Below are 14880 nucleotides of genomic sequence, written 5' to 3' on the forward strand. Positions count from 1 at the left end.
TTTTATATAAGTCAATGTTGACATCAGCGACATTATCTGCGGTATTTCTCCTGTGTAATGTTTCAACATCCAAAATACAGTACCTGTGACATTCCCTGTAATTTTATATTAGCCGCTGCTGACATCAATGACATTATCTGCGGTATTTCTCCTGTGTAACGTTTCCACATCCCAAATACCTGTGACATTCCCTGTAATTTTATATTAGCCATTGCTGATATTAGCGGCATTACCTCCGGTATTTATCCTGTGTAATGTGTGCGCATCCCAAATACCTTTTTTAATTTTTTTGTGCATACACTTACAAATCCTACGCTACTGTACGTGTGACATACTTTCATTCATACATAACATTTAATATGAAGAAGGCGAGCAGTAAGGTACAGGGAAGTGGCCGTGATGCTGATGGTGCACGCAGAGACTGTGGCCTTGGGCACGTTGAAACTGTGCCTGCTTCCAGAGCACAAGAGAAACAATCATACACGATACCTAGATTCATGTCCTAGTTTGCAGGAACGGCAATTAGTGTTTCACGAGGTGGATGATGATGATGAGACATGGTTGCCAATAAGTCAACGGCAATTAGTGTCTCAAGAGGTTGATGATGAGGATGAGACACAGTTGTCAATAACTGAGGTTGTTGTTAGGTCAACAAGTCAGGAGGATGAGCAGAGTGAGGAAGTGGAAGAGGAGGTGGTGGACGATGAAGTCACTGACCCAACCTGGGAAGGTGGCAAGCCGATCAAGGACAGCAGTACAGAGAGGGAGGGATACGCAGCACTGCAACAGGCTGTAAGAGGCAGTGGGATGGCAAAAGGGAGAAGGCGTGCCACACCAAACAGGCCCACAACTGTTACCTGGAGCACCCCTTTCGGAAATCTCCCTTACCAAGGAGTAGGTGTTCTGCAGTCTGGTGCTTTTTTTTAGGAAAGTGCGGACGACAAAAGAATTGTAATTTGCAACCTGTGCCGTACCAAAATGAGCAGGGGGCGTGAACACTTGCAACCTCACCACCACCAACATGATCCGCCACATGGCATCAAAGCAACGTAATACGTGGGCCGAACGCCTGGGTCCACAATCTGTGTCTGCGGGTCACACCAATGCCTCCTCTTCCCCTGTGTTACGTGCTGGCCAATCCCCTGCCTTCCGCCCTGCACCTGGACCTTTGCAAGCACCATCAGCGAAAACATCCACTTCCGTGTCCCAGCACAGCGTCAAAATGTCCTTACCCCAGGCATTTGAACGCAAGCGCAAATACCCAGCCACCCACCCACAGGCCATAGCACTAAATGTGCAGCTTTCCAAATTACTGGCCCTGGAAATGTTGCCATTTAGGCTTGTGGACACTGAGGCCTTCCGCAGACTGATGTCGGCGGCCGTCCCTCGTTATGCAGTCCCCAGCTGCCACTATTTTTCACGGTGTGCCGTGCCCGCCTTACACCAGCATGTGTCCCCTAACATCACACGTGCCCTGACAAACGCAGTTACTGGGAAGGTCCACTTAACCACTAAAGCATGGACAAGTGCTTGTGGCCAGGGACGCTACATTTCCCTGACGGCACATTAGGTAAACGTTATGGAGGCTGGGAGCGCCAGGGATTGCGGGCCCTAATTCCATCAGGGTTTCCGCCACCACCTACGTTAGTGGCTCCAACCACCACTTCTCCTGCTCCACTTCCACCTCAGAATCATCCTCTTGCAGCACCAGTCAGCCATTAGTCGGTAGCTAGTATCATCGTAGCACTGCAGTGGGGAGGGTCAACAGGCTGTGCTTAAGCTGATCTGCTTAGGTGACAAACAGCACACCGCTGCAGAGCTGTGGCAGGGGATAAGAGACCAGACTGACCTGTGGCTCTCACCCCTAAACCTAGAACCAGGCATGGTTGTGTCTGATAATGGCCGTAACTTGGTGGTGGCTTTGGAGCTCGGGAAGCTCACACACATCCCATGCCTAGCCCATGTCTTCAACTTAGTCGTTCAGCGATTTCTTAAAACCTACCTCAATTTGCCTGAGCTACTGTTGAAGGTGCGCCGTGTGTGTGCACATTTCCGCAAGTCATCGACAGCTTCAGCTAGTCTGTCAACGCTGCAGCAGCGCTATAAATTGCCAGCTCACCGGCTGTTGTGCGACCTGAGCATGTGCTGGAACTTGACGTTCCACATGTTGGCCAGGTTTCTGTGACCAGCAGAGGGCAGCAGTGAAATACCAGCTGCAAATGGTCGGCGCCTTTCTAGCCAGCTTCCGCTCTTCACAAACAAGGAGTGGGCATGGATGTCTGACCTCTGTGAGGTTTTAAGAAACTTTGAGGAATCAACACAGATGGTGAGCGGCGATAACGCTATTATCAGCATAATCATCCCACTTCTGTGTCTACTCAAACCCTCACTGCTCACAATTAAGTCTTTGCATGGGAAGAGGTGGAAATGGGGGAAGGCAATACACAGGGTGATAGCCGGACCACCCTCAGTTCGTCTTCTCAGTGCAAATTGGATGATGATGAGGAGGAGGAGGAGGACCAGGAGACGGTTGCCTCCGCTACAGAGGGTAGTACCCATGGAAGTTTAATTCAATCTGTTCAGCGTGGATGGGCATAAGAGGAGGAAGAGGATGAGGAGATTGAGAGTCATCCTCCGGATGATGACAGTGAAGTCTTGCCTGTTGGGACTTTGGCACACATGGCTGACTTTATGTTAGGCTGCCTTTCCCAATACCCATGCGTTTTATGCATTTTGGACAACACCGATTACTGGTTGTTTACCCTTCTTGACCCCAGCTACAAAGGCATCTTCTCATCTCTCATTCCTGTGATGGAGAAGATGAGCAAAATGGTGCAATACCAGAAGGTCCTTGTGGAAAAATTGCTAAAAAATTTCCATCTGACAACGCTGGCAGCAGAGTACGTAGTTCCTTGGGCAACCGAGGAGGGGAGACAAGGGAACACACAGCAGTTCCAACAGAGGCAGGGCAACACTCTGCAAAGTCTGGGACAGTTTCATGACTCCCCGCCAGCACCCTCACCCTGATGCGCGGCCTAGTGTCACAAGGAGGGAAAAATTTTGGAAGATGGTGAAGGAGTACGTAGCAGACCGTGTCAGCGTCCTCAATGATTTCTCAGTGCCTTACAACTACTGGGTGTCCAAGCTGGCACAAACTGGCGCTCTACTCCTTCAAGGTGCTGGCCTGCCCTGCCGCCAGCATTTTGTCAGCAAGTATTTAGTGATTCTGGGGGCATAATAACTTATAAGCGCATCCGCCTGTCAACTGAAAATGCTGACAGGTTGACTCTTATAAAAATTAACAAGGCCTGGATTGCCCCTGACTTCTCTACTCCACCAGAAAGCGGGTGAACATAAAGGCACTTTAAATGTGTTTTTCATAATGTACTGAATACACTGTATTCTCATGCACCCCTTCCACCACAAAAAAGGGTATATGGTTTAATCTTCCTTTTCTTGTCCTCCTCCTCCTCCTCTTCCATCATATCAACATGCTTATTAGTCTGCCTTCGCTCCTAATGTTGTAAAGGGTCGGCTCACCAGCAGGCCCTCACCAACAATCTTTTAGAGGGTCAGCTCACCTGCTGTCACGACCTATGGTGAACGCTGTGACACTGTTGCCACACTTGCGGTTGCCCGCGGCAACGTGTTGCTGTTAGAGCATACGGTGGCAGTGTCTCTGCCTTCTGGGTGATTGCCGTGACATGGTTGCCACACATGCTGTTGCCGGTGGTAACGTGTAGTTTGCTTGTGTGTGCACTACCCCTTTAAGTGGCTTTTTTCCTCTGTCTGGTGTTGGAAGGGTTAACTCCCTTCCTAGTGTTTTGTGAACACTGTGTGTGGCTGCTTGGGCTATTTAGTCTCTGTTGGAAGCCTGTAGCTGTGTGTTCCTCCAGACTTGGTGTTTGCTGGTGGTTCACTGCTCCTGGCTTTACCATCTTTCCAGTGAGGGCCACCCTTGTGGTCATAGATGTTCAATGTCATCCCGGTGTCTCCTTCCCTTCCTGTCCCTATTTGTGTGGAGTGGGTTATGTTCAGGGTGTTTATATGTCTAGCTTGGTGTTACATGTCTGGTGGTGTTTGGTGTCATGTTTACTAGACATTCCTTTGTCTCATGTCATTGCTACTATGGTGTCCTGGGTTCCTGTGTGGTTTGTGGTGTGTGCGGTGTCCTTTAATGTTGGTGTGGTCACCAGCACTTGTGCACGGGTTCCAGTCAGTGTGTCTGTGGCAGGTAAGTGTGTTATTGGTTTCGCTTACCTGCCATCTCCTTAAAGGGCTTCTGTCACCCCACTAAAGTGATTATTTTTTTTTGGGCTGGTGAAATTAGTTATATTGCGATATATCACAATATAATTGTGTCACTTACTTTGATCCAGCAGTTTCTTCAAAAAACGAAGTTTTATCATATGTAAATCCGGTCTCTACCAGCAAGTAGGGCGGCTACTTGCTGGTAGCTGCTGCAGAAATCCGCCCTCTCGTCGTGTTGATTGACAGGGCCAGCCGGGATCTCCTCCTCCGGCCAGCCCTGTCGGCATTTCAAAAATCGCGCGCCTCTGTGGATTCGGCGCAGGCGCTCTGAGATGAGGAGGCTCGTCTCCTCAGCACTCCCTCAGTGCGCCTGCGCCGATGACGTCTTCTATTTCGGTGATGTCATCGGCGCAGGCGCACTGAGGGAGTTCTGAGGAGACGAGCCTCCTCATCTCAGAGCGCCTGCGCCGAATCCACAGAGGCGCGCGATTTTTGAAATGCCGACAGGGCTGGCCGGAGGAGGAGATCCCGGCTGGCCCTGTCAATCAACACGACGAGAGGGCGGATTTCTGCAGCAGCTACCAGCAAGTAGCCGCCCTACTTGCTGGTAGAGACCGGATTTACATATGATAAAACTTCGTTTTTTTGAAGAAACTGCTGGATCAAAGTAAGTGACACAATTATATTGTGATATATCGCAATATAACTAATTTCACCAGCCCAAAAAAAAAAAATCACTTTTGTGGGGTGACAGAAGCCCTTTAAGCTGTATGTGTTTCCCTTTCCCTGCTTCTAGGCCTTTAGAGACTCCTGTTCCTCTATGTTGTGGATGTACAGGTCATCTCTCCCCTGCTCCTAAGTGAGGGATTTCCAGGGCGACTCAGGATATTAGGTATCTAGGGTATGAGCCGTTGTCCCACCATCAGGGTCTGCTCATACGGTTAGGAGTTAGGGGCGAGGATTAGGGATGCAATAGGGGGTGACCTGCTCCCTGATCCCGGCATCCTGGCCTAGTTGCTACCATTATTCGTCTTACATTGTATGGTGGGGGGTTTCCTCCATTCCCCGCCGTGACACCTGCAGGCCCTCGCATATAATGTTTTACAGGGTCAGCACACCAGCAGGCCCTCACCTACAATCATTTAGAGGGTCAGCTCACCTGCAGGCCCTTGCATGTAATGTTTTACAGGGTCAGCTCACCAGCAGGCCCTCACCTTCAATGTTTTAGAGGGTGAGCTCACCAGAAGGCCCTCACCTACAATCTTTTAGAGGGTCAGCTTACCAGCAGGCCCTCGCCTACAATCTTTTACAGGGTCAGCTCACCTGCAGGCCCTCGCATATAATGTTTTACAGGGTCAGCTCATCAGCAGGCCCTGGCCCATAATATTTTCAATGGTCAGCTCAGCAGCAGGCACTCGCCCATAATTTTTTCAATGGTCAGCTCAGCGGAAGGCCCTCGCCCCTAATGTTTTAGAGGGTCACCAGCAGGCTATCAATTTTTCAAGGGTGTATGATGCCCTCCTTTATGTGTAATAAAGGGTATATTGGAGTGTCAGTTCCTTGTAATTTTTGGAAGCCCTTTCCCTTAGTGCATAGGCTTCATGAGTGTAGGAGTCCCACTACCTGAACAATTGTACCACAATGTGAATGAGGCCCTCCTTTATGTGATATACAGGTTGTATTAGAGTGCCTCTTCCTTGTAATTTTTGGCAGAACTTGCACTTTATATACAAGTAAATATACAGGAAAGAATGTTTCTTCTTCGGTTTTGTGCGTATCATCGTTCCCAGCAGCGACCTGGGAGTCCAAGATGCATCCAAACATCCTCCCCATGCTATTCCCGAACCATTTCGGTGGTGTTTCCATTAATTTCTGACCTTTTCGTATGAACCAGACATCCTCCCCTCTTCAGAGCAGGGGGTGCCTGGTTTAATGCTCGGGTTCTCCCCATGACTTTCATTGTGCTCAGGTGCTCGGTAGAGAACCCGAGCATCCTGAGGTGTTCGACCCGAGCAGCACTACTACCACTAACTGCAGGTCTTTTTTCACACAAAAAATGAAAAAAATAAAATATATAAAAAAATGCAGATGCAAATGAGCACAGTATGCGTGGGACAGTATGCGTGCAAAAACTGTACTATAAAAATTCACTACAGTGTTAAAAAATTTAACAATGGCTAAAAATTAACTTATATTTGTATATGTATAGAAATATAGAGCTTTATATATTTATATAAAGTTCTAACTACAATTTCTTCTTTTTGAACAAAAAAAGGAAAAATTGCAATAAAATCAACACAAATGTGGAAAAAGAAAAAAAAAAAGCGCCAAAAATTATCCTCAGGTGCTGATCAGGCAGGTATGCACTGAACAGCACTTGGCGGTCACAGGACGCACGCAGAAAAAGTGGTGCAGAGCTGGGCTGCAGGAGGGCGGAAAAACCTGTTGTGCCTGTAGGAAAGATGGCTGCCTGCCGTGCAGAGCAGCCATCGTACCCCGGTCACCGAGCGATTTCGCTCAGGGACCGGGTGTACACAGCACCGTACATGTACGGCGCTGGGATTTCTGACCCACTTTTCTGTGCTGTACATGTACGGCGCTGGGATTTCTGACCCACTTTTCTGTGCTGTACATGTACGGCGCTGGGATTTCTGACCCACTTTTCTGTGCTGTACATGTACGGCGCAGGGATTTCTGACCCACTTTTCTGTGCTGTACATGTACGGCGCAGGGATTTCTGACCCACTTTTCTGTGCTGTACATGTACGGCGCAGGGATTTCTGACCCACTTTTCTGTGCTGTACATGTACGGCGCTGGTATCCTACGGGCTAACTTAATGGGCTTAAAGGAAATGCGTCACCAAAAATTGTATCTGTCGGTTAAAACCATAGTGACACATCTCCTTTTATAATCTGTTTTCATTTTTGGATTTTTTATTTTATTTCTGAACATGAATATCGGGGCGGCCATCTTGCCTGAGCTGTTATTAACAGCATTTACATAGCCTTAAAAAAATTGCTTTACGTCAGCCCCATGGGCCACAGACACAATGGTCAGGAGGGGACTTCATTGACTTCTATGGGAAAGTGTTCTGGGCATGCTCCGTGACCTGCGCAGAGGTCATTGTACAGGGAATAGATAAGCTCTGAAAATGACACGTTGTGAATGGTAGATCCTGTCTTATCTATACACAGAAGTGGCATCATTACAGGCAGGATTAGAATGACAGATAAGCAGATAACTGCAGTAAAGTGATCTGTGCAGACCAAGAAGTGGAGCCTATTATTATGCTTAGTGGCCACTGAGAAAACTGCAGGATTTTTGGTTTTAGTTTAAAGGGGTTCAGCACTTTGTTTAAACTGATGATCTATCCTCTGGATAGATCATCAGCATCTGATCGGCGGGAGTCCAACACCCGGGACCCCCGCCGATCAGTTGTTTGAGAAGGCAGCGGTGCTCCAGAAGTGCCGCGGCCTTCTCACTGTTTACCGCTGGCCGAGTGACGTCACCACTTGTATTAAATGGCCTGGGCGCGGCTAAGCTTCATTCAAGGGAACAGAGCTTAGCCGCGCCCAGGCCAGTGATACTAGTCGTGACGTCACTGGGCCAGCGGTAAACAGTGGGAAGGCCACGGCGCTGCTGGAGCACCGCTGCCTTCTCAAACAACTGATCGGCAGGGGTCCCGGGTGTCGGACACCCGCCGATCGGATGCTGATGATCTATCCAGAGGATAGATCATCAGTTTAAACAAAGTGCAGAACCCCTTTAAATATAAAAAGTGACATGGAAAGTTTTAAATATTAAAAACTATTTAAAAATATGTTAAACATAAAAAAGTGATTTTAACAGCAGGTCATTTTCTGATGACACGTTCCCTTTAACCTAATCGGCTTAATTCCACCGTAGTCCATGAATGTGACCACTGTCCTGACCATGCTGATATCATGTGTGTTTAGGGAGGAGGGGGTCACATGATGGAACTCATGTTACTTTGGAAGCTCCTGGAGGAGCTGCTCCCTGGACCATACCATTTGACTGTCAAGTGATCTTTATTACTTATTAGGGTACTTTCACACTTGCGGCAGAGGATTCCAGCAATCTGGACGCAAACAGATGCATTTGTGAGACGGATACGGATGCGGATCCGTCTCACAAACGCATTGCAATACTGGATCCGTCTTTCCGGTTGTCTTCCGGAAAAATGGATTCAGTATTATTTTTTTCCACAGATTTAAAGGTCTGCGCATGCGTGGACGGAAAGAACGGAACATTTGGGGCCGGATCAGGCATTAATGCATTTTAATGGAAATTAATGCTGCATCCGGCATTCTGGCAAGTGTTCAAGATTTTTGGCCGAAGAGAAAACTGCAGCATGATGCGGTATTTTCTCCGGCCAAAAAACATAAGAGGGACTGAACTGAAGACATCCTGGTGCATCCTGAACGGATTGCTCTCCATTCAGAGTGCATTGGGATAAAACTGATCAGTTTTTTTCCGGTATTGAGCTCCTGTGACGGAACTCAACACCAGAAAACAAAAACGGCTTTTCTACGATCCCTGCCCTCGGCAGCACCTGGCAATCCAAGCCATGCCCCCCGTCAAATCCTAGAATCATGGGGGGAAATTTATCAAAAGTGTTTTTTCTTTGCATCACCTAAAGGGGAGGAAGGAGTTAAATTGGTAAAAATTGCACCAAGTTTATCAAAATTGCCCTTGCAAAATAATATATTTGGCGCAATCCACGGCATACTACGACACACTTCATCTCCTACATCATCTAATATCTGCCATACATGTTTGTATTAAAGGGGTTACGCCATGATTGATATACAAAAATGAAAACCAGACATCATATAGGACATGACGATCTCTTCCTAACAAAGCTAGAACCAGCCCTGGACCTCACATGGATCCAGAGATCTTCACATTCATTGCACCAGTTGTTTTCAGAGAGCGTGTCCTTTTTTAAGGGGAGTGTCCTTTCTGTTGTAGCTTCTAACAGGCTGGTGACAGATGAAGATTTAAACTGAGCGCATGCAACCAGCTAAGGCTAGTTTCACACTAGCGTTCGTCGGTCCGCTCGTGAGCTCCGTTTGAAGGAGCTCACGAGCGGACCCGAACGCCTCCGTCCAGCCCTGATGCAGTCTGAATGGAGCGGATCCGCTCAGACTGCATCAGTCTGGCGGCGTTCAGCCTCCGCTCCGCTCGCCTCCGCACGGACAGGCGGACAGCTGAACGCTGCTTGCAGCGTTCGGGTGTCCGCCTGGCCGTGCGGAGGCGAGCGGATCCGTTCAGACTTACAATGTAAGTCAATGGGAACGGATCCGCTTGAAGAGGTCACCATATGGCTCAATCTTCAAGCGGATCCGTCCCCCATTGACTTTACATTGAAAGTCTGAACGGATCCGCTCAGGCTACTTGCGCAGTTAGAAAATTTTTCTAAGTTATTAATGCAGACGGATCCGTACTGAACGGAGCCTCCGTCTGCATTAATATGATCGGATCCGTTCAGAACGGATCCGATCAAGCGCTAGTGTGAAAGTAGCCTCAGTGAGGCAGACTGAGAAATAAGGAAAAGAGCAAACAGCAGGTGGCGCTCTACGGATACATTTTGTTGAATACGGTGATTTAGTGGCTATGCTAATTTTTTATTACATGCAATTACAAAAGTATTCAGATCCAGGTGCTGGTTTGAAAAATGTAGAATATTTTTTGTGGCACAACCCCTTTAAATCCATAGATTCGGTGTGCATCCCAATTTACAGGGGGTGAAATCTGCAGAAAAATATACCACGAAGCGCGGGGAAATTTGGCTTTGTGGCAAATGAAATTTTTCCTGAAATTCGGATCAAGGTCAATTCGCTCAACACTAACAGTGACACCTGCAAAATATTCCCTCATGTCCTGTCTATTCGCATAGGACACCCCCTCAATCTACAGTCTGAATAGTGTGAATATGACCCCGTTCATTATTGTCCCATAATGCAGACAAGACCCCAGGCCAGCCCCTAAATAAATGTAGACACCAGACACCTAAAATAATACATACCCCAGACCTACTAAACTAATACAGATCCCAAACCAAACCCCAGAAGATAGCCCCTAAAGACTGAGCACGGGGGTCCAACCACTGGGACCAGGGTGACCAGACGTCCGGTTTTAGGCCGGACAGTCCGGGTTTCTGGCTCCCTGTCCTCCGTCCGGCGCAGGGCCTGGACGGACACAGGGATGTCCACCCTTGCAGTAGCTCACGCTCAGACAGCAGCACTGTGCTGTCTGAGTGTGAGCTGCAGAAACTGACCGAGGCTTCTCTCACCCCCAGTCAGTCACTAGAGCCGCAGACATGGCTCCCTGCGGCTGACTGAGGGCGAGAGAAGCGCCCCGGCTGCCCCCAGCTCAGCTTTCCCACAGAAATTTCTTCCCTCTCCTCCCCCTATTTTTTTCCCACCCGGCGTGGCTTCGCAGAGGTGGGAGGGATGTTTTACGGAGGTGGGCGTGGTCTATCAGTTTGGGGGCGTGGTAGGTTAGGTCCGACTTTCTTGGGTGAAGCCAGTGGCCATCCAACCATCCAAGTCCAGAACCCCTCTTCACTCATTGTCTATGGGACTGCAGAAGAAATCTGAATACCATCAGGATGGGGGAACATGACCGCCATTCTCGGGATTGCTGGCGGTCCCAGCTAGTGGGGTTCTCAGTGAGTTATCCCCTATACTGTAATCATGACACAGCCCCTTTAAAGGGTTTCTGTCACCCCAATTTTCACTATTAACCAGGCTGACATTATGCATGTGAAAATGTCACCTGAATTTAACTCTGCATTTCTTTTATTTAAGTATGCCCCCGTTTTTGTGTAATTTTAAAGGGAACCTGTCACCAGGATTTTGTGTATAGAGCTGAGGACATGGGTTCCTAGATCGCCGCTAGCACATCCGCAATACCCAGTCCCCATAGCTCTGTGTGCTTTTATTGTGTAAAAAAAAAAACGATTTGATACCTATGCAAATTAACCTGAGATGAGTCCTGTTCCTGACTCCTCTCACGTTCAGGACTCATCTCAGGTTAATTTGCATATGTATCAAATCTGTTTTTTTTTTACACAATAAAAGCACACAGAGCTATGGGGACTGGGTATTGCGGATGTGCTAGCGGCGATCTAGGAACCCATGTCCTCAGCTCTATACACAAAATCCCGGTGACAGGTTCCCTTTAAAATTACACAAAAACGGGGGCATACTTAAATAAAAGAAATGCAGAGTTAAATTCAGGTGACATTTTCACATGCATAATGTCAGCCTGTTTAATAGTGAAAATTGGGGTGACAGAAACCCTTTAAAGGGGCTGTGTAGGTTCCCATCTGAGAAGATCGCTTTTTCGTGGTAGGTGGGCTCACACAATTTGATCAAAGGACCTCAAGGACCAAAGATAGTAAACAGTGCAGTGATACACATGAGGGCACAAACATTTACATCCCATTTTTTGGATTCTTTTTTATACAGTTGTACTGAAATCTGTGGTCCGCTACGCTTTTCCATACAGTCGGGGCAATGTACCCTGAAAGGGTTACCTAATAAAACCTCCTCTCCCCCCACGTTCATACTCTCTAGACCACACATACAGCGCCGGTGACACCGGTGATGTGCGTCGCGGTCCAGCCGTACTATTAACAGTCCAGCAACTGTAGGAAGGGGTTAAAAAATCCTTGAGCAATTCAAAGATAACACAAATCTCTTCTACCCGTCACATTGTAAAGCAGACGTCGTACAGAGAGATAGAAGTGAAACTAGGAGGCAGATCAATGACACATTCAGCTCTGCTACATAGAGGACACGTCGAGAGGAGAACAGCAGCACACTGCGGGCGTCAGAGCTCCCACAGTATAGTAAAGCAGAGGCTGACAGCAACTACAGGGTTAATACAGAATAAGTCCGCTCACACTCACCCTGACAGTACCCGACGTGCATTATGAGGGACACACAGAGCAGTATGGACATTTCCAACCCCACAGTGAGCTCCAGCTCCTGGACTAAGCTCTCAGACAGTGTGCTCTGCTGGGGGAGGAGTCTCATTATCCTCTGATGACATCACCAGAGTGTATAAAAGCCAACCAGACATCCTCCATAGACCAGCAGCAGTGGTGGAGCTGATGTGCTAGATCTGCCCCAGTCACCTCCAAGTCCAATCATTGTGAAGTGGAAGCATTCAGAATAAGAAGTGGAGGATCACACAAGCTCCTACATAAACACGGTCCATCCTCTGTTGTATCGCCGCTCACTGCACATCCAGACTGTCTCCGGAGGTGACATCAGCACAAAAACACGGCGCCGGGAGCTTCACGAAATAGTTTTTTGGTGGCGGAGCAGCTGCACATCAGCCTAAGCTCTGAGCACACAGTGCCAGGCGTCTGCTGGAGTGGTGTACAGCACGTCGTTAGGGCTGGTAATAATTTGACACCAGCTCTACTAATGGCCATTAATAATGAAGAAGTTACTTCGATGTCCCGTAAGGCCGGTCAGGCTGGTCTTGTCTCCTTCCCTCACACAGGAGGCATCTGCCATGCATATGTAGAGCCCATCCCACCGGATGCCAGGCTGGACGCTGGCAAGGGTTGCCAACCTTCCAGAAATTTCTGGACAGTCCGCAAAAATAGGTGATTTTTTTCTTGTGTCTGTGAAAAAAAGATTGATGTGTCCGTGATTTTTTTGAGGCTGGTAGTACTTGACTAGATTATTTTGGTGGTGACCATCGTGATCCTACAGCTCACAGTAAATGGTGGTAAAGAGTTCTGCTCGGTATATTGAGCTATAGAAATGTATTTCTTATAATCTTCTTCATTCATTGTTTTCCAATTTGTCCTTAAAAAATGTAGGCTGTCCGTGATTTTGGGATAAGTTGTCCAGAAGAAAAGAAACATTCTGGTTGGCAATTCTGACGCTGACCATCTGTCCAGCCTGTCCCTCAGACCGCTCCCCAGGATGGTTGAGCCTTGCTGTTCTGCTCCACTGTGTAATTATCTATTTCTAGATGAAGCTGGGACTTGTAGTACCTCATTATTCCAGTGCGTGTAAGTAGTATGCTGTTCTCACACTGCTCCAGAGATGGAGGACAGAGGAGGATAAGGGTCTTCACCAGCTGTGCCCGCTCCATTCACTTCACTGCGTAAATAGTTAATACTTTTTACGAGTTGACACACTATTAGGCCTCATGCACATGACCGTTGTTTTATTCTGTGTCCGTTGCGCTGTTTTTCGCGATTTTCTGTGGACCCATTGATTTTCAATGGGTCTGTTGAAAACTTGGCTAAAGCACCGTTTGCCTATTTGGACTGGGGCGCCGGTCGAGGAGTAAGGGAGGTGGGGGTATCCGCAAATATCCCTGCCAGTGTCTTGCTGGGGACGGACCTGGGGCGGCTTGTGTCTAAGTACGTGGCCGCTGACACCCCGAGGTCCGATTCCCCAGAATGTGATGTAATGTCCCCCCCCCCCTGATGATACTGTGAATGTACCTATTAAGCCTGTTGATGGGGATGTGGGGGATGTAATGTGTGCCTCTCCCCTCAGTGGAGAGGGGGTCATTCCTGGCAGCTGGGCTGAAGCCCCAGGATGAAGCCAGCAAGCATGCTGGGACCTGTTGTCCTCCAGTGTGGTGACTGGGGGGAAAAGCAGGGGGCAGACAGCTGCGGGGGAGGAGGATGTAAATGAGGTCAGGGCTGTCCCAGGAGAGGTAGGGCTGCCCGATGAAGCCTCAGTGCAGTGTTCCTCCACCACTGGGATGTCTGAGGGCCAGGTTAGTCCGTCTGGACTGGCGACTTGGTCGGGAGCTGAGGGGAAGCAGGCACTACCAGCGGTGGCAGCGGCTGTCACGCGCAGTGGGAGTGCTGGGGCCCTAGGGGCCCCTCAGGGGTCTGATGGCTTTCCCCCTTCCGCCCAAGTGGCTGCCAAGTCAGATGGAGGCCCAGAGACAGGTCCCAGGGACCTGACAGAGGACGTGGCAGTCTCATCTATTCTAACCACATCAAGTCAGGGGTTTCAGGTGGCGTTAGTGGCTGACGCCAGCCTGAACGCTCTCAGGGAGCAAGCGGCACTGCCTCCCTCGGACTCAGACCCCAAGCAGGTGGTCTGGGACCAAGGACGGCTGTGCCGTGTCACGGTCCAGCAGGGCTCCCCGGAGGAGTGGCCTAGGGACCAGCAGTTAGTAGAACTGACAGGGGACGTGGCAGTCTCATCCATTCTGACCACGTCCCACCAGGGGTTTCAGGTGGCGTTAGGGGCTAGCGCCAGCTTGAAAGCTCTCACAGAGCATGTGGCACGGCCTCCCTTGGATTCGGCCCTCCAGAGGGCGGTCTGGGACCAAGGACGGTTGTGCCAGGAAACGGTCCAACAGGGCTCACCAGAGGCGTGGCCTAGGGACCGACAATTTGTGGTATCCTATCCGTACAGGGCGGAATTTCTGTGGGCTGTGCATGAGATTCCGGTAACCAGATACCCAGGGGCCGCTAAGGCAGTGGCTTGGAGTGGAGACATAGCCACCCCTGGGGCATCGGTCATCGAGTGTGTCGTGCGCTTCCAGGAAAAAGCGCCAGCCTTGTCGCGGTTGGTGCGCGACAGTATGGGGCAGGCCAAGACCGTCCA

General features: G+C 49.1%; 1 protein-coding gene across 3 annotated transcripts in view; it reads right to left on the bottom strand.

Moving 5' to 3' along the window:
- Nucleotides 1-13649, bottom strand: part of LOC122930673 (OX-2 membrane glycoprotein-like) — a 131778-nt gene extending 118129 nt beyond the window's left edge. For all 3 annotated transcript variants that reach the window (XM_044284203.1, XM_044284201.1, XM_044284202.1), the window contains exon 1: nucleotides 12192-13649. In XM_044284203.1, coding sequence (XP_044140138.1) covers nucleotides 12192-12318 — 127 coding nt within the window. In that variant the 5' untranslated portion in view covers nucleotides 12319-13649. The remainder of the gene's footprint in view (nucleotides 1-12191) is intronic.
- Nucleotides 13650-14880: the final 1231 nt, after the last annotated feature.

The sequence above is a fragment of the Bufo gargarizans genome, chromosome 3 (genome assembly GCF_014858855.1).
Source record: "Bufo gargarizans isolate SCDJY-AF-19 chromosome 3, ASM1485885v1, whole genome shotgun sequence".
NCBI lineage: Eukaryota > Metazoa > Chordata > Amphibia > Anura > Bufonidae > Bufo > Bufo gargarizans.